This window comes from Saimiri boliviensis, chromosome 1 (assembly GCF_048565385.1).
Source record: "Saimiri boliviensis isolate mSaiBol1 chromosome 1, mSaiBol1.pri, whole genome shotgun sequence".
NCBI classification, from domain to species: domain Eukaryota; kingdom Metazoa; phylum Chordata; class Mammalia; order Primates; family Cebidae; genus Saimiri; species Saimiri boliviensis.
This window is the reverse complement of record NC_133449.1, coordinates 116,031,403-116,056,056: the sequence shown is the minus strand read 5'-3', so window position 1 is coordinate 116,056,056 and position 24,654 is coordinate 116,031,403. Positions and strand designations below refer to the sequence as shown.

The following is a 24,654-nucleotide window of genomic DNA, read 5'->3' as shown; positions in this document are numbered from 1 at the left end:
TGCACATTACACTTATGACTTACAGTGTATCTGCATGCATATTTGAAGAGAGAAGTTCTTAAAACTTCTACAACTGAAATCAAGTTCACTTCTATAAGTGAAATCAAGTTAAGAGTCAGCTCAAGGAGTATAATATATAAATGGTAAAATAAAGAACATCATTAAGCTCAAGGGCATGTTTTAGTAACAGTTAATTAACTTTTACAAAATAGTCAGCAAATATTTTCCCATTCTGCCAAAATGGGTCCTAGGAAAAAGGATTGTAGTATAGAACCCCAGGTGGTCAAGTGCACTTTGGATTTTCCTAACAGACTCCTTTATAAAGAAAAGCCTTCCTGTGGCTTCATTTCCTTACTCCAGCCTCACCTTCCTCCCCTTGCCTATGCTCAAACCACTTCCCACTAATAGTCCTGCAGATCCTAGGACAGAACTTAATCTGTTTGGAAGGTTGGTCCACTTAGCTTTTCTCCACAGGTGTCATTTTGGTACCTGGTGAGAGGGTCTGCCTATCTCCCTCTCTGCACTCCAGCACTAGTCAGCGAGGCTGCCATCTTCCCTAATCAAGAGCTGGCTCCAGAGTGAACTCTAAAGCACCACTGTTAGATTTCATGGCGTTTGTAAGGACCTTTTCTGGGGCCCAGACAGAACCAGAGGCTTCCAATCCTCTGACACCCTGGTGCATGGGCAACAAATTAGACTTGTTGCCTCCAGAAGGAGCTATAAGCAGAAATTATAGGAAGTATAATAAATCATCCTCCCACCCTCAAAGTAGGGCCACATCAAGGAGGGTAGAGGGAATTCTGCATCAACTGAGCTAATCAGGCCAGAATGTATGTTTATGACTCATTGAGAACATACATGCAGATACAAGACAGACTGCAGGAACTATACTGTATCTCCCTTAGTTATTAGTCTCTGGATGGCACAGCAATTACAGTACAAGGTGGGACCGCCCTGTGAACCCAAGTCTGCTAACTCTGAGTCCCCAACACTGGCCCCCTAGAAGCCAGGCTGCTAGACAGGACCCTCTTAGAAAAGTCTAGGAAAAGCAGTGAGTGCTGTGCTTCCCAGGCCAGCCTCAGCAGGGCACTGGGTTGCAAGGAGAGCAGGGTTAGCCCAGTTCAGATGAGGTGGGCACTCTAGCGCCTTGCTCAGAGCACAAGCTTCCGAGTCACACCGAAGCTCAGTTCTGCCACTCACCACCTGAGTGACGTTGAACAGGTAAGTTGATCTCTCTTGGCCTCCATTTCCTCCTCTAAGGAATCTTCTAATAGTACCTTCCTTGGAGAGTAGTGAGGATGAAATGGGGGGATTGCACACAAACCACCGAGCATGACGTCTGACACAGGGTATTTGCTTGATATGTTCACATAGTAAGGCTGATGTAGGAAGAACCTCTCATCACAGCTTATCCATCCCCTCAATAGGAATGCTCAAGTAGGCCCCTCTCCCCTCCCATTCTTCCTCCTGGTCCTGGCCCCATCCAGCCATTCCTTCTTGTGGGCAGTGGGGTGGGCCCTGTCCTCAGGGCAGACATGCCCTGCTGCCCTCGTGTGCACTGGCCTGTCCCCCGCCTCCCACTGACCCCAACAGCTCACAGGGCCTCCTGGCAGGGAGATTCCAAGTCACCCTAAGGAGGTGCCGCGCTGGAGCCAGATTCTGAAGCTGCAATGGGACTTTGGGCTGATGGGTTCACATTGCTTGCCTTCTGCCAGGAGTTCTGCTAGGAAGCTGCCCTCGGCTACCCTCTGAGTGTCTGACTAGATAGCAGCAGCGGCGGCGGCCATCTCTGGAACCAAGCATTTGAGCAGAGAACAACCCTTCCTGCTCCTGGCCCCCTCTCGCCTGGCCCAGGTTCCAGCCAGCTCTCCCTAAAACACTCCCCAGGGCAACTTGGATCTGGTGCCAGGATCTGTCACCATCATTGTTCCTCCATCTCACCCGCAGCAGCGTGTGACTGACCGACTCCTCCTGCTACTTTGTGTTATCACAAAGATTAACAGGGAGGAAGCTGGGATGTGGAGTCAGAAAGCCTGGGTTGGAGCCCCAGCCTGGCTGCTAGCTGGCCTGTGACCTTGAGCAGGCCCCATCCTTTCCACACTTCTGCTTTTGTGCTTGGAAGATGGGAGAAGAGAATCTATCCTTTCTTCTTAATTGGGCAAGTGTGATGAACTGTAATACAATGCAGAATTGCCTGAAAAGCTTTTAAAGCAAGCCAGAGGTGAGTTTGAGTGAGAGATGAAAATATTCTTCATGGCCCAGTGGGGCAGGTGTTGGCCACTCTTCATCCGTTTGGTGTTGGTAGGTGAAAGCAGGCCAGCTCACTGGGCCACTGTTCAGCCTCCATGCTGAGCCCTGTTACCTACTGGGTTCCTCTTAAGTCCAGTCCCACCGGGAGGTATGCCCAGATGTGAGTTGCCAGGATCTGACCCGATAGACCATGTGCTTTGCCATTGCATGGAAGCAGAGTGGGAGATGTGTGGCGGCTCAGGAGATGGAGGGGCCAGACCTGGGCCCTGATTTCTCCCCAGCCTGGGGTAGCAGGGAAATGCCAACTCTTCCTGGGATTGAGCTTCTAATTTGAAAACAAACAAAAAAAACTTGTTGAAATTCTAATTGAAAGTTGTATTAAGTTCCAGTGTACACAGGGAGGCATTTTTTATAATGTTAAATGTTCCCATTTAAGAACATATGCCTTTTCTTCAAGTCTGGCTTTATGCCCTTCCATAAAAATTTATTTTATTAAACACATACACAATGTGTATTTGTCTGGGGAAGACAACATTTGATTTGATTTTTAAAATTTTTTTAAATCTTTTAAAATTTGTTAAGTTTATCTCTGTGATCAAGTTTTGTGAATCATCCAGGCCTCAACAAATGGTCTATTCCAGATTCAGGGACTGTAGGGTCCTCCATATTTCTAATAATTCAAATTCTATCAATTATTTTGCCTACAAGGTATATCCACTTTTGAAATAGACACCTTTGACATTTCACACTAAAATTTTGTCCCATTTCTAATAAGGCATGCTTCTTATATTTAGCTTCTGTGTTTATTGCATTCAAGTTTCTGATGGTCATTAATGTCTTCATAAAATAAATGTTCTTTTATAATTACAAATATCTTTTATCTTCTGCAGCATTTTTTTAACTAAAATTCCCCCTTACCTAATTAATTTTGACACTCCTGCCCTCCTTTTGTTTTCATTTGCCTAGTACCTGGTTGCCTATGCATTTATTTTAAACATTTCTATGTATCTTTATTTTAATCATTTTTCTTATAAATGGCTTGCACCTAGGGCTTGGTTTTTGTTTTTAATTTCTTAACCCAATCTGGTATCTTCTGTTTTAAATGAGTAATCTAGTCTGCTGACTGATGTACTGTATTTTATTTCTTGTATCTTCCAATATGTTTATAATTTCTTTCCATCAGTATTTTGTTTCCAGTGCTTCTGCTGGTTTAATGTAGTTGCTTCAGATTTCATCTTTTCCCCATATTAATTTGAAAGTTCTCTACTTTTTCCTTTCATTAAAGGTTACATTCTTTTTCCCTTAATTCATAATTAACTGCATATTGCTCTAATGTTATTTGAAAACAAGATAACATGCAATAACTGTTTCTCCCTCCAAGATGTTCCGTTTTCTCCCTCCTCCTCCCTGCTTCAGTGGGATGAGACATTAAAATCGTTTCCCTGTCCCTACTTAAGGCAAGACCTTGGAACACTTTTGCTCCCCTCCTCTTCAACTCCTTGATTCTGTTAGGAACATTTAATATTTTTAGCTTTGAGCTGTTGTTGGAATTTCCCTTGTAGTATGTCCCTTCTATTTTCAGAGTCCTTCTTTAACAGTTCCATTCCCAGAGCATCTACCATTCTCTATTTAGAGTTAGGAGAAAAGGGCAGGGCAGGTGTGTGGCAACCTTCCTTACTCATCACGGTTTCCTGACCAGTTCATTTTCCCCCAGGTCAAGGTCTATGTTCTGGTGCATTTATTGTTTGTTACTTTAAGTATCTTCCATAGATGAGATGTATGGGTGATAAACTATGAATTCTTGCATGTTTGCTCTAAAAAATGATGGGCAAACCATTTGAGGTCTTTATTTATCTTTTCTGAGTAGTGTGTACATGATATTCTGCTCTCTTTTAGCTTGTAGTGTTTCAGATTAGAAGTTCAATGTCAGTCTTATTCTTTTTTCCCTGTAGGTAATATATTCTTTCTGTGTGGAAACTTTTAAGGTATTGTGTTCATCTTGAAGTTTAACAATTGTACCAAGGTAACCTATTCAAGCCTTTTCAATCTGTAGATACAGTTCTTTTTTCAGTTTTGTACTTGTTATGTAAGTATTGGCTATCCTCTCTCAGTTCCTTTTTCTTCTTCTAGAACTCCCAATATTTTTAAGTTAGATCCCCCTGGATCTGTCCTCCATGTCTGTTATCTTTTCCCTTACAAATTCTATCTCTTTATATTTTTGCTTGATATTTGGAGACAGGTTTTCCATTTTGTCTTCCAGACCACTAATTCACATCTCAACAGGGACTCACCTGCTATAGTTGGGAAGACTTTGTTTTAATATGTGAAAAGTCTTTTAAGTCTGCTCTGAATTGGTCTTATATGATGTTCTGCTTGAGTTTTCATTTGTTTCTTGGAGCAGCTGTACTTCACTGGGCTCATGCACTGTTAGTCCTGACAGATCTTCTTCTGCAGGGACTTGGAAGCATGTTGTAAGTGTTCTTTCTTCTTTCTTTGTACCTCTGGTTATGGAGCCCAGAGTGGCAGCAGACCACAGTGGGTGGGAGTGGAGCTGTCCTTACCCTTGGAGCCAGTGGTGTTGAGGTAGATGAGCCACCACTCTACTCCTGAGACATCTGTCTTCCTTACTTCCCATTCCACTTTAGCTGCAGAGCAGGGGGTTGCAGCCCACTGGTTCAGCCACTTCTTGGTCTGACCTGGGTCAATCAGGCAAAGCCAGTTTCTACCTTCTCTCCCTTATACCCCAAATTCCACCCCCCGTACCCCCCACACACACACACACACTGAGAATCCACAGGTCTTCCTTGGCTAAGTTCTCTTCCCCATCCATGGCTCTTTGTCTACTTTAATCTGATTGGTTAATGGACTAGCTTCCAGAATCTTGTACTCCACAGTGCTTCAAATCATAGGATGGACACTGCCAATGGCTCAAGATGAGTTGCAGTGGTGCAAGGACAGTGTTTGATAATGTTGAATCCCATGGTGGGAAAGTTGTTTGTTCAATTCTCTTTTAGTTCTTCTAATTATGGTAAATAGTCTCAAGTTTGGCGTTACTATGTCTTTGACACCTCTTTAGCACTCATTAAATTTCCTTTTAATGAAACAGAGAGCAAGTATCATGCCCAGTCTTCAGTAGGCAACAGTATTTGCTGTGGTGGGAAGGCTGAAAGGGGACTGGGTTTGGGGAAAAAAATTAGTAGTTCAGTTAGGAATCCATTTATTCTGCCATGCCTAGTGCATATCTAAGTGGAGACACTGAGTCGGCAGTCCACAGTCTTATCCCTGGGACATTCTAGTGTTTAGATATTGGATTCCTTCCCCAACCAATGCAGAGGCTGCCCTTCCCACTTTTTGGCTAAATGCCTTTGCATCGGCTAGCTCAGGAGGTTTGCTTCCCATCACTCTGGGCCACTTCTCGGCAGCCAAGGCCACGTGATTGTTATTAGTGTTCCATGTGTCTGACCAAGCAGCACTTAAGTGCAAACAAGGACCGTGGCCGACCTTCCAGCTGTGTAGAGCCTTCTGGCTGTGCATCTTGTTGGGTCCTTAGGGCGTGTGGTATCCTCCAGTGAGGCTTCATAAAAAGGTGGAAGCAAGCTGAACCATTTTCATAAGTTTGAACGTGGTTCGCACTAACGATTCATTGGACCTGTCAAATTTCTGGCTACTGCTCGTATTTATTAGGATGGCAAAAAAAAAAAAAGAAATCTTCCATTAGTTTAACACTCTTCCTCCTTACCAACATGCTGGAAACATTTATTCTACCTGAAACGTGAGGCTGATACCATTAACTGGCTCTGTGAAGGAGTCCCAATGCAGACGGGGCCAGCAGGCTGGTAGACCAAGAGCTGTGGCCTGATGGGGTGTGTCGATCACTGGAGAGCACCAGCCTAGCCCACAGACAGCAGCCAAACTCAGGTCTCACCTAAGGGGGCAGGCCAGCATGTCTGATTCTTCAGGAGAACCAGAAATCAGTATCCTTTTGTGAAAATTCTTCTGATTTATAAATGTTTGCTTAAAGGAAAAACAAAATAATTAAAATAAAAACTCAAAACCACTGCAGGCCAAACAAAATATATTTCCCTGGCCCAAATTCAGGCTGCAGATGGCCAGTTTTGAGACCTCTGCTACGTGACCACCGGCAAGCCAGTCACTCTGCTTCTTATACCTTCCAGTATTACTATAAAACAGAGCCACTACCAGGCTTGTTGAGGTGGAGATTATGAGCCGGTTTCTGCCTTAGTTCACAGCTCTGCTGCTTACTGGCTGTGAGATGTTGGCCAAGTAGTCAGTTAACCTCCCTAAGCCTCAGTCTCCTTATCTGCAAAATGAGGATAACTGTGTTATTCAATCCTGTTGTGAGGACTTAATAGAAAATATACATAAATGTCCAGCACAAAGTTGGTGTTTTGTCAAGAGGAACTGTCGTTACTGTTCAGTAACACATGAAATGCTTGGAAAACCTGAAAGGGAGTGTTGGGCATTTGAGAGTTATTTGTAGCGGCACACCACCCACAGCAGAAAGCCCCTTGCCATGGTTCTCTTGCAGTGGGGGGCAGCAGGGCGTGATGATCATGGATCTATTCCTGGGGTCTTGGAGCGCCATTCAGGAAGAGTCCTGTTCCCCAGCAGCTTCCCTGTGGACTGGTGTCAGAGGCAGGCCTGGCTGTTCCGGACAGACTTGTAGCCTCTGGGGAGCCCCTGCCTGTCACAGAGCCCTTCCCAGGATTGAGAGGTGCCGAGAAGGCAGGGGAGAGTTTCTTGCAGCTCCACTGGGAGAGACAAGGAACTGACAGGCAGTAGCTCTTGGGTGAGAGTAGGCAGGAGAACTTTCAGTCTGAAGTTAGGCAGGGAAGCCCTGTGCGTTTCTGGCCTCAAGAACCCCATTGTTAGTGCTTTTCATTTTGACATGGATGTCCCAGTCAAGGCCACTCCAGTATACAGCTCTTTGTTCTTTATCGAAAGTGCTGCCAGATACACATACACCTGGCTTTAGATGGCTTATGCATTCTTACACCACCAGCTGAAGAGCCTTAGGGACATTTTGTGATCAGTGGGCGTCAGCAAGTCCATGTTGGAGCTGGGGACATGCAGGAACCAGTTCAGGGAGAAAGTTTCAGAGGGTGTGGGCAGCACCACTTCAGGAAGGGCCCTCAGGAACGGGAGCAGCACACCTGAAACAGGACCGAATCCATCTTCAGCCTCACATGCTATGTGAATGCCACCTCCTTGTCAGGGAATGTGATCTGTACCAGTCAAAGAGGCAGATGCCAGGCCTTGCACTTAGGAGGTGTTGGGTAAATGTTTATTGAACTGAATTCCATTCTTGGGAGTCCTATTTGTGCCACATCTAATGCTGCAAATTGTGTGTATTCTCTAACCCTTCTCACCATCCTTCCTGGCTCACAACCACCCCTGTTCTGTACTGTCTTGATCTACATGCATTTTGGAGCTTGAAGCTCAGTGGATACAGAAGTGTTTGGGGACACTTGTCTCAGAATTGCTGGCCATGGTGATAATGAGCAGATGTGACTATGTTGGTGATCCTGACAGTGTCAGAGCTCTCTCTAGATGGTCTTCATCCATCCGTTGTTCACTCCTTCAGTAGCCATGCATCTGGCACTGGCCAGGGCTGAGAGTGCTGGGAGTGGTCTGCAGAAGGGGCAGGGCAGAGGGTTCATGTGATAAGGATTAAGCCAGAAAACTGGAAAGGCCTTTAAAGAGGGGTAAGAGTTTATGACTCAAGGCCAGTGTGACAATAGAAATCTTCTGATTTTGGGGACCCCTTCTTAATATGGACATTGTTTAATGCCTTTCCCCTTTTTCACAGTTGATCAGAAGTCTTGACCCTCACCAATCTGGTCTGCTTCCTCTGGATGTGCCTGAAGTGATCAGTATTCCTTGAAAATTTAGTCTGAGGGCAGTCTGTAAAGTGGAGAACCCTTGAGAACACCCATGTTTACTAACCATATATCCTTGAGAAAGCTCATTAACTTTCTTATTAACTAGTTTCCTCATCTTCAAAGTGGAGCTAGCACTAACACTTACATATCTTTCACTAAGGCTGACACCAGGCAGCAGGGGTTGTCGGAAGGATTCAGTGTGGCAGTGTCCATGAAGCCCTTGGCACAGTGCCTCACCTGAAGGGGTTCAGTAGGCGCTACCACTACTCTATTCCCCCAGGTGCAGCCCTTGCTACCGCGGCAGAGCTAAGTGACAATGGGCAGTGTGGGCTGTGGTCCTTTTATTTGTCTCTACTTGAAATCCAGATGAGAGTCTGAGAGAGTGGACAGAGTCTCAGGATGGCAGCTTGAGAGTCCTGTCCTCCTCAGCCTGATTGTGTTCAATATGCACCAATTTTAGTCTTGATTCACGTTGAAAATTTCTCAGCTGCTGGCTGCTGGGCCAGAAGCAGGCCTTTCTCTCAGCAGAGGCCCAGAAACCATAATGAGGGCTGAGCACACCTGCCCTCCTAATTGGCCTCTCAGACTGCAGCAGAGCCTCTACTGAGCCCAACTCCAAGAGGGCCCAGCTAGGCTCACCGCAGGGTCTGCCACCCCTACAGCCAAGTGTGTGCTTTGGCTTCGGCAGCCAGAACACACTGCCCCACCCAAACATCCCTAGAGAGGGGATCGATGTGGAAGCCCACAAAGTGATCTTTGTGGACTCCTTTTTTGGGGGCATAACCACACTATCATGGTTATTAATGAGAAACTTCCATCTGCTTGAGAAGGCCTAGGGTGGGAAACCCAGGAGCCGCAGCAGGGGTATTTAAATCCACCGCACAGAGAGTGGCATCCTTTCTGGGCCACATCCACCACCAGGGAAGGAAGACTGGCTGGGCTGGTTTTGCTGTGTCTCTCTGTGAATGTGTTTTTCTGGCAAGGCATGCTCTCACCTGGAATTCTCCCCTACTCTTTTTCAAAGGTCTACCAAAGGGGTGGCACAGAGGGAACCGGAAGAATGTGGCTCACGTCCGTGCAGTCAGAGATGTTCAGGGGCCTGACCCAATGCAGACATAGCCCTCTTTGTCCAGCAAAAGTTGGCGTGGCAACTGACCACTGCTGTTTCATTTGGGGAGACATGAGTTACCCTGGAGAGGAATGTGCATTCAGACTTGCTTTTGGCAGACTTTACCATAAGCAGTCCTCCCAGAGGGCATGAGAAGTCATGATTTCCCTGAGGAGCCCCCATTTGGGGTGATCTGTACCTTTTGCCTGGAGCTCTCCTCCGCAAGGAGCTGAAAAGAGTGTTTTTTGTCTGTTTCAGAACAAACACTCACCTGAAATGGTTTACCATCTGGGGCAACACTTAGGAGGCTCTGTGGCAAATCTCAAAGGTGTCTGTGCCAAGCAGCCCACACTGGAGAATGAGGGATTCTGTCCGTGCCCCTTTGTCTCTTCGGGTTGCTGGTGGTGTTTTGGTGTCCTTCTCTGCCCTATCACGTGGCAAGGAGAAGAAAAACAAGGCCTCATTTAAAAAGAACGGGAAGGGAAAAACCAAGAGCCTATGAAAAGCATTTTCCAGGCTGGCTAGATCTGTAATGTAGAAGAGAAACAAGGGAGTAAAGTTCCCCATGTTTTGCAGTTAGGTGGAGTTGGGGGAGGACTGGATGGTGCTTTGGGATCAGCTGATCCCTGAAACACCCATAGAGAAAATGACCTCCAGTGAGACTTGGCTCAGCTGCTTGCAAAGTGGGGTGGGAGCAGATGCTGTCCTATGGTAGTATAACCCTCAGAGCCCTCAGAAGCTATACATTAACTAGGCACCCCCTTTTAGATCAGCAAGTCTGTGCACCATTTGGTGCCCTGCTGCCATCTTTCTGAACAAACCTCCAAGGGCTATGCAGCTTCAATGTAGTCAAGATTCCTGACTGCTAAGAACGGAAACCTGCCCTAGAGTGTCTGAAATGTATTTTCTCATGTCACTGACTAGCCTAGCAGTACACTAGCTTCAGGCATGGCTGGATCCATGTGTATGCTACACTAACTGACAGGGGTGGATCAGGAACTCACTCACCCCTCGGGCTTAGGCTAGAAGTGGGCAGAACCCTCAAAGTGTGAGGAAGGATGGTTCCCCCAAGGAAAGTTGAGCTCCTATCTCTCAAAGAAGGGAGGAGTTGCACAAGCAAAACCAGCAGATGTCCACTGCAGTCCTCACTTGCCATTTGCAGAGCTCAGGCTCCCTCACAGCATATTCTGCAGTGAGTCACCACTGCGCCCCACAGCGAGTCTCTAGGGAGCCAGGAGGAACCCAGATAGGAGCCCTCCCACAGGCTGTCAGAGCCCCACCTGGTCTGCTTGGATGACAGAGCCTTTTGGACTTGCCTGGTGTCAGAAAGGGCAATGTCTTAGGTAACTTGGGTTTGTAAAAGCCTTATCTGCGAGCTGTCAGCCAGACAGCAGCTTTTGTGGGCTTTTCTCTTTCCTGTGGTTCGTGAGAACACATCCAGGCTCTAATGAGCAGGAACATAAATAATGAACAAACATACTGCCGACAGGAAGGCAGGTAGTTTTTTTTTCCCCCCAAAACTGAACAAGATGAGCAAAGCTCTGCAGCCGCGCTTGTGCATTCTCCACAAAATATAATTTAAAAAGCTGTGCAGGCTGCTCCCAATGTATAGTATTGTTCATATACGAAACATAATGTACTAATAAGAATACCTCACTTTGTTATGTCAGCAGAACATGAAAGGGAGATCTAGCAGCTGCCCTTATCAGGCAGATGGGAAACCAGAAATGTTACTTAGATCTAGGCAGTAAAATTGATGTTGAACCAATTTACCTCACTCAAGCTGCTTTTACTGTGTTTAATGAAAGCTCATGTCTGCACATAAGGCATTGTGAAAAGGACTCAGAAGCCATAAAGCTCTCTCTCATGTCTCTGCAACATAACCAGTGAATTTAACCGTTGGGTTTCAAAGAACAGTTTTGGATTTTCCCAGCAGTAAGCCTAGAGAGGATGGCATAAGGCGGCTGTGTGTCCTGACCCTTAGAACCCTGTGAGAATCAAGACATCAGGATTGAAGGAGGGGAACCCATGCCAGTGAGCGAGGGAGTGAGTCTAATTATAATCACTAGGAAAGGGTCACAGACTCTGGACCCTAGGGGGAAGATTGTTCGGTCCCAAAGGTGGAGATGGGGTTGGCAGCCAGGGCTATGAGTGGGAGATGGTGGGGAGAGATCCCTCCATCCTGAGCCACTGTTTACAGGCTATCCACCTTCGCAGAAAGGAGTTATATGTGGAGCCCTCATTTTAGAGCCAAAGAGGTCCCAAACAATCACCTGGTTCATTCAGCCATTCAACCAGCATTGACTGATCATTCACCCTGTGCCAGGCTCAGCTCTAGGCACTGCAGTCTGTGAACCCCGCCCTCATGGAGCTCACATCACTATGTGGGGAAACAGACAGTATACAAATAAAAATATACATACCAGGTGGTGATGCATGTGATGAAGGAAAATAAGGAAGCATAAAAGCATGGAATAATGGAGGAAAGGGGCCTTAGTCAGACTGTTCTGAGGAGGTGACATCGGAGCAGTGCCCTGAATGCAGTGAGGTATGCAAGTCTCTATTTCAGAGCTCCTCAATCTTTTGCCCAACAAGAACCCCTTTGATTATTTGCCCCCATGAGCCACTATGTTTTGTGAGCTGTTGTATCCCAGAAAGGATGCATTTGGCAAAGATGTAGACGTAGACATAGACATGACTGTGGCTCTCAGTCAACCTAAGAAACAGGGCAACCACAGGAGGTTGACGCAACCCAGCCCCAAAGCCGATGCCTGACCTATCCGAGAGGCTGGGCAATGCACATAGGAAATGAAACCAAGAGTCTCAGTGGCTAGTCCAAGCTCATGCCAGCTGGTCAGTGGCAGAGCTAAGGTTTAGACCCTAGGTCTCCTGAGTGACAGAACTGGGGTGGAAGCTGCCACAGCCAATGGCAGCATTTCCTAAACACATAGGCATGAAAAAGGCAGTGGCTGGAATCTGAGGGTGGGTCAAGAGGCCTGAGGTCTTCCAAGAGGAGGCCAACAGAGCTGCATTGAAGGGTTTCCTCCACCACCAAGGAGGAGCCCCAGGCCAGGGTCGATGATGCTGGGCTGAGAAGGATTCTTCTACCTGTATCACTGGGGTTGCAATGCTAGTTGGTGGCCAGACTGTGTAAGAGCCTGGGTCTTCTGTCTCCAAAGTTCAAGGCATGATGTCTCTGATCTAGAGCCAGGGGCCCCAGACAAGCAATGCTACCCAGAAGAGAAGGAACAGAGCTCTAGAAGGCAGTGCTCTGAGTATTACACTGCCATGGACTGAGCTGGCCTGTGCAGCCCCCACCTCCACCCCACCCCAGTGCTGTGAGCCGAGGGAAAGGGCAGGGTCCATGTTGTGTTTCAGATAATGACAGCAGAGGCTCTGCACTGGAATCACAAGTCCTGGCCTTGCCCCTGGCTCTGTCTGGTGACAATTGGCAGCTGACATCTTTGCTTCTGGCCAGAGCTACCCCTTATTAAAAATGGCATCTTTATAATAGATTTCTGCAAGTCATTGTCAACAGGACATCCTTCTTGTTTTGTACCAGTCATTCCTCTGGGGGACTGATTTGCCTGTTACTATTATTTTAGAACTCTTTAAAGTATCCTTTTATTCTATATTATTCTAATATTAGAATTTCAAGTTTTAAATAGTATTAATTACTAAGGGGTCCTAATTAGTTTTTAAATATATGTCCTCATAGCATACAGCTTCACCCTACAATTCAACAGCTGGATTTTTAGCTGAGTCTTTCTTCTTTTCTTTCCAAATAGCCAAGGGGATCCATTTGTACTCACGTTCTTCACCCTCACTCTCTAAGACCCAGGGGTCACCCAGCCTCTGTCTTGTCCTATCCAGGTTTTGTGGTTTTCTGCCTCCCTTGGGAAAAGGAACCTCATGGTCAGACAGCCCCCCAGCCCTAGCAGCTGAATCTGAAGCTGGAAAGAGCTCTCATTCATGAGCACCCCAAATGTCCACCATGAGGGGTTTGGCTGAGTAACTCATGGCCCATTCAGATGATGAGACTAAGCAGCTGGTGGAAAACCAGGGTGACACGGAGTCACATCAAGGACTTCTTCCTTAAGTTGTCTCTGGCCAGGCTGGATGGAGTCTGGTGCCCCTCTTCTGCATGCCCACAGCTCCTGGGCTAGACAGCAGCTCCAGAAGGCAGGCTTGGCCATGCAGATCGGGCTCACTGCCCTGTACCCAGTGCCTGGAATGAAGAAAGCACGTCATAAACAGTTAAAATGTACATTCAGTTCAGTGTAGAAAAAAGCATGTACAGTGTGATTCCATTTTAGGGAAAATAATACTCGTGCGGACTCCCAGGTAAAAGGACTGAAATATACCCCAACATGTGGATGGTGGTTCCCTCCAGCTGGTGGGATGATGGCTGATACTTTTTTCTTCTTTTTTGCTTAGCTGTGTGGGCTGTAATCTATAAGTGTTCCAAGAACAGGCCTTTCAGTCAGGGCTGGAGAAGTCAGGGAAAGAGGAGGGAAAGCTGCCATTTAAAAGTGATCCACAATTAGACCAGAATCACTGGTGGGAGGCAAGATGGTTTGGGGATGAACATTTTTTTTTTAACAGGTGAGCATTTGTTTTAATGCGTAGCTAGAAAACATTAAGTAGTAGCCATAATATTGGTCCCTGCTGCTCCTTTGGCCTCATCCCCCACTTTGCCTGTCACGAACGAGGTTCAAGCCCTGCTGGCTCCTCACCTTTAGAACACTAAAGGTGCCCTGGAGCCTTTGTACTCGCCACTCTCTCTGCCTGACGTGTTCCTCCTCACCAATATGCAGGGCCCACTCCTCATCACCGAGGCCTCAGCTTCATGCCACCTCATTGGTCCTAACTCTGCCCTCCCCCACTAACTACTAGTTTTGTGTTTATTACTCTATAATATTTGTTTACTTCTTTATGTCTTCCTCTATTGAACTGTGAGTCCTTTCAAGGCAGGGCCTTTGTCCATCCTGTTCACCACAGTCCCCTGGATGCTGTGTGAACTGCACCTGGTACACAGCAGTCAGTTCTGATGGATGGAAAGAGGAGGATGCCCTCAGTGGGGTGGGGTTGAAGGAGGCCATAATCTCAGGGATGGCTGAGCTCTGCCAATCAAGGAAGCAGCCTTTATGCCTGGAAAAGACAAAGCTTCTGACCTCCTATCAGAGGCTTCTGCGCTCTTAGAATTCTAGGAAATCAGAAATTAAGGCTCAGAATAATTGCTTTGCAAAACATACACATCTTACCTCCACCCAACCAGTGGTCCCTCTGAGCCAGTCATTCAAAACGTGGATACTGTCTAGCCCCCCAAAACACCCCGTTCAGTTGGGTCAAGGCACCGCTACACCAGATGGAAGGAGGGCCTATGGCTTAGGAAACAAGACTAGTGGTCTAGCCCTGCTTTGGCAGTGAATTGCCTGGGACTTTTTTTTTGAGACGGAGTTTCGCTCTTGTTACCCAGGCTGGAGTGCAATGGTGCGATCTCGGCTCACCGCAACCTTCCGCCTCCTGGGCTCAGGCAATTCTCCTGCCTCAGCCTCCTAAGTAGCTGGGATTACAGGCACGCGCCACCATGCCCAGCTAGTTTTTTGTATTTTTAGTAGAGACGGGGTTTCACTATGTTGACCAAGATGGTCTCGATCTCTCGACCTCGTGATCCACCCGCCTCGGCCTCCCAAAGTGCGTGGATTACAGACTTGAGCCACCGCGCCCGGCCTGCCTGGGACTTTTAAACAATACTAGCAGCTGACATTTATTGGGCCTTACTGAGTGTCAGACCCTCTTCACACATTAATACTGCCAGCAACCCTGTGAAGGACAAAACCGTTGTTCCCATTTTGTAGGGGAGAGATGTACACTCAGGGAGGTTGAGAACTTGCCCACAGTCTGACTGTCAGTGAATAGGAGATCAGGGTGTGCCCCACTCTTAACAGGTGCTCAGTGTATATATTTGTGGAAGGAATGAATAAACAAAGGAATGAGTGGTGTTCTCTGGGGAATTTTGGCTGCTGCAGTTCCTAGAAAGCCCTACTACTCCCCAGCCGTCACCCTGCCCACACCATGTGCCCTCTGGACCACTGCATACCACTCTGCTTACCTCACTCTTGATGGTATCCCCTGAGTCACGAAGCCAGGTCCTTCCTGCAAATTCAACACCACTTGCAGGAAAGATACAAGACTACATTCCAGGGAAAGGACATACAAGAGCAGAGTTAGTGGGAGCTCCAACAGGAAGAATAAGAGGGAGGAGAGTCCAGGTGGAGCCCCTCTCTACCCCTCCCCCTGGGTGCCTGCCCCCTGCTGAGCCCACCTCCAAGTGGGTATGCTGTCTCCTGCCAGTGCATCTCAGCCAGGCGGTGTTGGTGACATTTCCCCCATTGAGTCAGCTTGCTATTCATGCCTTCTCCTTGAGTCAGTGGAAGCCTCCCTCCACAGGGAGGCAGACCTGTGATAGTGCCAGCTCCAGGGCAGCCCTACTGACTCAGGTCTCTTGGCTTCCGGTCCCACCGGCCAGCACTTGAGCTGCCTTCATCCATTTCACACACATTTCCTGAGCACTCTGTGGGCCAGCGGGGGGCTCTGGGAGACAAGAAGAGACCACACAGCATGGTCTCTAGGCACCCTCTTTGCCGGGGCTGCCCCCTTGTCTAAATGGCCCTACCTTGTCTATCCAGGCAGCACCTGCTTGGTGGTCACTGCTGTTTCCTGAGAGGCCGGCCTTGCCCTCCACCATGCACCAGTACTGTAGATGTTCCTGCAGGTCATATTTTCCCCTTATTCCCATTATGATTTATGGAACCATTTGTGACATTACTTCTTCCATATCATCTGTCGCTTTTATCCCCAGCCCTTGATATGGTGGCTGGCACCTAGTAGGTACCCAAATAATATATGAAAAATGACTTAGGGAATGAATAAATGAAGATGCTTACAGAATTGCTCCCTGTCCCCCACCCCTACACGAAAGCCTCTAAATTATTGGGAGCTAGATCTTTTAAGACAGAATGTAAAAACATCTTTCCATTTTGCATTTGATTAGATGTTTTTCTCACCTAGTGTCACCCATCACCTCCCCTCTCCCAGGGGGGCACCAAGGGAGGTAAGAAGCCTGTAGTACAATGGAAAGGCCTCTGGGGGTTTTGTCCCTGCCTCTGCCACAGACTAAATGTGCCTATAGGTACATCTCTTCTTTCCACATCAGTTTCCCATCTGGAAAATGACTATTTCTGTATGGGCTCTAAGCAGAGCCATATCTTTGGCCACTCTTCACTGCAAAGGAGGCAGGGAAAGGGACTCTTCATGAGAAGGGAATGGCTTTCAGGTGTCAGCCAGCACATCTAACACACGTATCCTTCAGTTGGCCCTTGGCAGATGCCACTGTTTTGTTGTTAATTTTCATTTCTTGGCACTAGCCTTATCTTACCATCTAGATTGAGAGGCCCTGAAGGGCAGGAACCAAGCCTCGAAGTTTTTGAAGTCTGAAGAGACCTTCCAGCAGGCTGAAGCCAAACGTGCCACATCAGGAGATCGCTATTGATCAGTGACTCTACCTCTTTCACACAAGTCTTCTCTCCAGGTCAAAATGGTCCCCAGGTTAAACATGAAGTGTCTGTCTCCCATTGGACATGACTTGTTGTTCTTCCAGATAATAAATACACATTTTTTTAAATGAAACAAAACATATAAAGAAGAAAGTTTAAAAAAAAAAAATCACTGAATGCCACCACCCAAAAGTGATTATTAATACATCTGGTTACACATCCTCACATAACATCTCTCTCTCTCCTTCCTTCTCCCTCCACACCACACCCTACCTCCTACCCCTACCCACAAACAGTTTTATGAAAACAGCTGCACAGGACACACTCTGTAACCAGCATTTTCACTTTACAGTCTGGCCCAGATCCTGGTCTCATAGGTTCTGTGGAGCCCCAAATTCCTGGCATGTGGCTGTCTCGCTCACTGACATCTGATGGTTGTTTGATTAAAACTATGTTATGTGAGGCCAGGCAGGTCTGTCCCCACCTCCACTGGGGAGGCACATGGCTCCAGGGGCCATGTCCCATTGTTGACAAGGTCTCCTTGATGGCTGGAAACCATTGGTGCTGGGCATGGGAGTGAAGCACTGGGCCCTGACCCTAACCTGGGCTCCTGCAGCACAGCTCTCCGTTGATGTTCAGAAATACATTTCATGACACATTAAGACAGCTTCAAATCAGGAAATCCACCTCTTCATCCCACAACCACTCCCAAGGTGTTCATTTGGTAAATGGTAAATAAGCAGATTCTCTGCTTCGGTCCAGAGAAACCCCCTCTGCTGCCCTTCTTCTTTACTCCACTGTGGCTTGTTAACCCTTGCTGCTGCTGCTTCTCCTCCCCCTCCTTTTCTTCCTTCTTCTCTTCTTCCTCTTCCTCCTCCTCCTCCTCCTCCTCCTCCTTCTCCTGGCAAGCAGTGGTCCTCCCAGCTTTCCCTCCCCATGGACCCACTTCACATCCTTTTCCTCAAGAGGACAGACACAGGACACCTGACTGACTGCACATTCTCCCCCATCCCGAGTACCAAATATGGCAACAATAATAATAGCTAACACTGACTGACTTCCAGTTGTGCTGGGCAGGCCACATGGATTCATTCTTTTGATCCTAACCATGAACTAGCTCTGTTACCATGCCCATCTCCCAGGAACAGATGTGGAAACAGAAGCACCCAGTCTCAGAGCTAGAGTCTGGCTCTAGAAGCCCCTGTTTCCTGTGGGTTATTAACGGGATTGTGGTGGGGGAGGAGCAGCAGTCCCAGGGCAGGGGCCCGGCGCTGATAAAGGGAGCAGACGAGTGGCATTTAATCCAGCTGGAAATGGAGTGAAAAAACATGCGTCCCAGCAGCCTAGGGCCTGTGAGTTTGTGAACTTCCAGAAGTTGGGGGTAGAATCTATGTGTGTACATTTGTCACACTCTCAGAGGAGTCTATGATTCAGACAAGGAGAATGGTTGCTGGGCCAGATGAGCCTCCAAGGTCCCTTCCAGCTCCCAAGCCTGTGGTTCTGTGACCATATAAGGCCAATGTGCCTGGGGAGTCTCACTGCAACTAAGTGCAGTATTACACTGCAAGGGGGAAACAGAGAGCAAAGGGAGCCCAAGTCCAGGCCTACTTCAGGGTCCCTAAGGCAGCAGAGAGGAGGGGAAGTGCAGGGAGAACCAGTGTTTTCCCTTGGTTGCCTCTTCCCAGAAAGCTCAGACCTGCGCAGGCGGGCTTGGTTGCTACCCTCCGTCTCTCCCCATATCCACGTGAGTTCTCCTCTCAGCAGTGTTGCCAGGTTTCCAGAGTCCAGCTGGAGGTTTCTGTCCAAAGTCAAACACTCAGGGCTGCACAGTCAGCCCTTGGCTGTTCAGACCTCCTGTTCTTCGTGATGCTTCTGGTTTGGTGGCCTGGAACACCCCTCGGAGTCCCTGAGTTTCGGGTGGGCGTGAATGCAGAATCTAGCTTGGTCTCCCTTTGATGTCCTGGCTTTGCAGTCATGAGAAATCTAGTTGGTCCCCACCCTGACACACACACACACACACACACACACACACACACACAGACACACATCACACGGACACACACTTGTATGCCTCCTTTAGTGAGTGCTTTGGAGAGGGACAGGTTTGGTGCATCTGTGTACTCCTGGCTCGTGTAGTTACGTCCCATTTTATCAGAGCACTATCTAGAGCTCAACCCTATGCCAGGAAATAATGGGAGGAGAGAGCAGAGATGGGTGAGATGTGGTGCTTTAATTTTAAAAATTAAAACTAGTAAACAAGTCTTCTGGGAGATGATCTCTGATTATGATTGTTATCAAGGTACAAAACATGTTTTAGTCGTGTCTCTATTGGTTCTAAGTGGCAGAAACCCAAATCAAATTAGCTTATGCAAAATTGAGAGGGAATTATTTGGCTCATATCACTCAAAAGTGTAGGGTGGGCTTGAGGCATGGCTGGACCCAGGGGCTCAACCGATGTTTCTGAGACTTGATTCTGCACTCTTAACCGCTCAGCTATGTAGATGAACAGCCCACCTGGGGCTGCTGCAATGTGAGATGCTATTAACTTGCTAAGCGAGCCTCACTCCTGATTTCCACATCCTGGCCTTGTCACCTCCACGACTGAGACTTGGGCTGTCACATGAGACTGAACTCCCCAGCGCTGCATCTCCAACCCCAACGCAGAGGCCTCTCTCCTTGCCAGAACATTGCCAGCAGATAAGACAGGGCGAGTTCTGATGCTTGTTTTGGGGGTGAAATCTCTGGATTCTCTTGGATATAGGGATTCGGGGCAGTAGGAGCAGGCCTGCCTCTCAGCATCAGCCATTACCTGCTGTATGTCAAGTTAGTAGCCTAACGTATCTGAGCCTCAGTTTCCTCATCTGTAAAGAGGAGATAATTTATCTCCTAGGATTGTTTTGAAGGTTAAATGAAACGATACATGTAAAGCACTTAGCACAGAGGATAAACCATCAAACATGAGCTACAGTTACTCTGCTTATTTTATACTGCAAATAAAAGAAATTGTAGGATTTTAAGCTTCCTGTTTCAGGGTAGAATTTTATATCTTTATAAATATAAAATTCCTTTAGAATGAAAATACAATTACTAATAGCTACATTAGTTTTATACTTCCTATATGATAGGCACTTTACATTTATTCCTCACAACTCTTTGCTTATGAGGAAACCAAGGCTCAGGAGATTAAATTGATTGCCAGGGACACACAGCTCATCTTCTCCAATGCCCAGCCTCTAACCACTGCTCTACTCTGCCTTTCTAGAATGGTGTGGGGAAATAGAAAATAAAGAGGGTCTTATTTGATACATTTAAGGATATTTGCCTCAAATCAATGCTAATGAAAAGAAAAAAGAAGAATGTGGCATTAAAAATCTAGGGGGATGATTTAACATTTAAAAATTAAGTGTTTTGCTGAGTGGTGGGAGTATGAATAATATTTCTTGTTGTTCTTTATGGTCCAAGTTTTCAAATCTTTGAGTACTTATTACATTGTAGTAGAAGGGGAGATAAAATTCTACCCTGAAACAGGAAACTTATTTTTAACGTAATATAAGCCAGTTTTAACAAGTTACAGGGTTAACCATGATTTGAACAATTTCTCCCAAATTGCAACATTTTTACAAACTGCAAATGAAGTTTCCTTTTCTTGGGACACCCCAGGCAACAGATTGAGACCTGCCAGGAGGTATTTTCAGCCCATGAATTGAGGTGTGGTAGAAAGGACTGTGAACTTGGAGACCTGGATCCTGTTCATGGCCTGGACCTTACCTGCTGAGAGACACTGGGGCAATTACTTATTCTCTCTTAACCTCAGTTTCCTCTTCTGTCAAATGGGTATAATAAAATCCCACCTTTCTGCCTGATCAAGAGTATATAAATATTAATGATATCAATAGGTGTGAAATAGATTGCGGGAAGTCCCACAGCCAGCCAAAGGTCTAGAGAGTATTCCCAGGAGAGTGGTAGGGCCTGCTGGTCTCAAATGAAGCATGGGAAACTCAGTGCACTGGCTTCTGGGGAAGCATATCATGTCATGGGGACCAGCAAATCCTGCTTGCACCACTCAGGTCACCCAAAGGGTCCCACTCTCTTAGGAGAATCTAGGTAACAGTTGCCTTTCTATCCTATTTTTTAGTACTTATGCTAGAGTCTACAACATGTATCTTGACTTATTTCACTTTACTTCCAAGTAATATTATGTTAATACTACTTTTTTCATATATAAGAATCTTTCTACAGTATATACTTTCATTTCGTCCTTTCCATCCTTTGTGCTGTTGTTGAACTTTTACTTCTATGTATGTTATAAACATCATAATACATTTTTCTGCTTCTTCCCTCTCTTTGTTGCAATTTAGATGGTTTCTATTGCCATGTTTTCAAGTTCACTCATCTTCTGTGTGTCTAATATGCTGTTAATCCCATCCAGTGTAATTTTTATTTTAGATATATTTTCAGCATTAGATATTTACTTTTGTTCTTTTTTACGTCTTCCATTTCTCTCCTCTTTATGTTCATAATTTCCTTCAATTTCTTGGAAATATTTAAAATAAATCTTTTTAAATTCTTATTGTTAATTCCATGATCTCTGTCACTTCTGGGTCTGCTTCTGCTGACTGTATTTTCTCCTAGTTATGGGTCTTGCTTTTCTGCTTCTTTGCATATTCAGGAATTTTTTGTGTGATATTGATATGAATATTATATTGTCAAATGCCTAAATTTTGTTTTCCTCATTGAAAGATTATTGAAAGACTTTATTCTCTAGGTAGTTAAGTTACTTGTAGATCTGCTTGATTACTTTTTTTAAAAACTTCGTTTTTAAGCTTCATGAGGGCAAATCTAAAGCAGCCTTTACTCTGGAGCTAGTTCAGCCATGTTGCTATGGCATGAGCCTTTTGGGGTCTCTGCTGAGTGCCCCAGGATTTCAACAAGGACTCTTCTTCACTCTGGCTGTTTGGAACTTGAATATCTCCCAGCCTTGAATGAACTCTGGGAAGTGTTCAACTTATAAGCTCCCTGATGCTTGTTCTTTCTTTAGCAATTGTTTCTTGGTCAGCTGTGGAATCTCATCCTATCCAGCCACAGACTCCAGGGGACCCTTATGTGCTCTCTGAGGCATCTGAAACACTCCCTCTTTGCAGTTTTTTCCCCTCTGGTATGCTGCCCTTTCAGCTACCTCCTTCCTAAACTCACTTTTTCTCTTCAGCTCAGTGAAATGGCTGCTCTGCCTGGGTTCCCTCCTGCACTGTGGTCTAATAAACACCTAAAGGTGGACACCCAGGCCATCATAAGACTCCCCTCCATGGTCTCCCTTCTCTCAGGGATCACAGTCATACACTGTCCACACAGTCCTGCACTGTCTCTTCTCTGGTGTCTGAAAATGCTTGTTTCATATATTTTGTCTGGTTTTCTAGTTGTTTACAGTGGGAACTAGCAATTCCCTTTGAGATCTCTCTGGGGTGGTGCACCAGTGGCCTGCACTGGTTATCTACTCCCTCAAGATACTTTTACAAAACTGGACTTAGGAATAATAAAAGTCAACAGAAAATTGATAGGGTCATTCTGATCTGCTTTTTAGAAAAACTCAGGTGAAGACCCACAAACCAGCACCAAGTGGAATTTTGCAGCAGGAATCTTTGTTGTCCATCAACTGATGACTGGATAAATAAAATGTGGCACATCCATACAATGGAATATTATTCAGTAACAAAAAGAAATGAGCTACTGATACATGCTACAATGTGAATGAGTCTTGAAAACATTATGCTAAGTGAAAGAAACTAGTCACAAAAGACCATACATTGCATGGTTTCATTTATATGAACTGTTCAGAATAGATGAATTGATAGAGACAGAATGTACATCAATGGTTGCTTAGGGTAGGGACAGGGCATGAAGAATAACTGCTAACACATACAAAATTGCTTTTTAGGAGATTGAAATGTTCTAAAATTAGATTGTGGTAATGATGACCAACCTTGTGAATATATTAAAAACCATTGAATTGTGTATTTTAAATGGGTGAGTACATCTCAACAAAACTGTTTTTAAAAAAGAAGAAAAAATTTTAGTTGTTTTCTCATGCGTGAAGGTAATGAAGGAATGGGAAGGGGCCGTGGCGTGGTAGAAAGGAAGTCTCAATTATTATATTGGTGCGTGAGCATGTCACAAGTAGTATTCTATCTGGGACTAAAAATGTGACCACAGAAGGGTTTATATAGTTTATTGGGGAGGACTAATGTAGGAGGCTAATCCTAAATTCATTTGCTCTTTCTGGATTACTTTAGTTATAAGAGAATTCTTGCGGTTTTGGTGTGAGCCCCTCCTTTTAGCTTCCTCTCCTGCCCAGGTCCTTGTCAGCAGTGAGCACATGTTGACATGTTGCATGCCACATGGCCTCTGAAAGTTGTGACATCCCCTTTATGTCCTCTCTGTCCCAGTTCAGATCCACCAGAATGAGGGTGGTTTGTGGTTAAATCCTAGCCAGGGATATAAAAGTAGGCAAACGCTTTTATTGACTTTTCTGTTGTCAAAGATAAAGATGGTTATTTATTCATCTTAAGTGAATCATTCTACCTTCATTAAAAGCTGTGAGTCAGCTGGGAGCGGTGGCTCACGCCTGTAATCCCAGCACTTTGAGAGGTCAAGTTGGGCAGATGATGAGGTCAAGAGTTTGAGACGAGCCTAGCCCACATAGTGAAACCCTGTTTCTACTACAAATACAGAAAAGTTAGTCAGGCATGGTGGCGGGTGTCTGTAATCCCAGCTACTTGGGAGGCTGAGGGAGGAGAATCCACCTGAACCAGGGAGGCAGAGGTTGCAGTGAGCAGAGATTGCACCACTGCACTCCAGCCTGGGCGACAGTGCGAGACTGTGTCTCAAAAAAAAAAAAAAAAAAAAAAGCTGTGAGTTTTTGTGAAAGAAAAATGCATCATCCATGTGCAGACTTCTTGCATGGATTTTCAACAATATGCCTCTGGTGTGCACCTAAGTTGAGACTCTGGTGTACACCTAAGTTAAGACCCCAAGCTTTGCTTAAAATACTCATAACTAACATATATTGAGTGCTTAATGTGTGCCTTTCCTGTTCTAAGTGCTTTCAAATATTATCCACACCTCATTGACTGATTTTTCTTTCATTATGTAGGGAATGTGAAAAGACTGCATTTCTTTTTTCCAAGATTCTGTTTTTCAGTAATTTAGGTAGTGTTTTCCTTTAGATTTTATGGCATTAATGTAGCAACTCAGTAACTCAGCATCCCAGCTGGACCTGGCCCTCAGCCAGCCAGTGTTTCTCATGCCTGTGCTCTCTGTGTTGATGAGGACAATGCTCTCATCAGGTGTGGTGTGTGTGGTTTTTCTCTAGGATCATCCATGAAGATGGCTTCTCCGGCGAAGATGTCAAACAGTACAAGCCTGTTGTCTACAGCAACACCATCCAGTCCCTGGCAGCCATCGTCCGGGCCATGGACACTTTGGGCATCGAATATGGTGATAAGGAGAGAAAGGTAGGCTGCTGAACCCATAAGCACAGTGATAACAGGGCCTGTCTGTGTTACCCCACTGCCTCCTCTTTACAGTACTGGGCTGCCTTAAATGAACAAGAAGAGACTCTGCTATGTATGAGAGATATGGTGGCACAGTCACCAACCTAAGCCATTTCACCCACCCCCCTGGCAAACCTCCCAGCAAACTCACCAACTTTGCAAGTTGCAAGGGCTGCACAACTCTAGGATTTATTTTGCAGATGAGGAAGAGTTGGCGACAGTTCTAAATGGGGGCTGCCACAACGCTGTCTAAGTACCCGTCCTTGGGCAGTTATCTCGAGCAAAAA

General features: G+C 46.0%; 1 protein-coding gene across 2 annotated transcripts in view; it reads left to right on the top strand.

Moving 5' to 3' along the window:
* The window catches only part of GNAO1 (G protein subunit alpha o1), a 167,488-nt gene that overhangs the window by 59,020 nt on the left and 83,814 nt on the right, over window positions 1-24,654 (top strand). For both annotated transcript variants that reach the window (XM_003943452.4, XM_003943453.4), the window contains exon 3: window positions 24,187-24,328. In XM_003943452.4, the coding sequence (XP_003943501.1) occupies window positions 24,187-24,328 (142 nt within the window). The remainder of the gene's footprint in view (window positions 1-24,186; window positions 24,329-24,654) is intronic.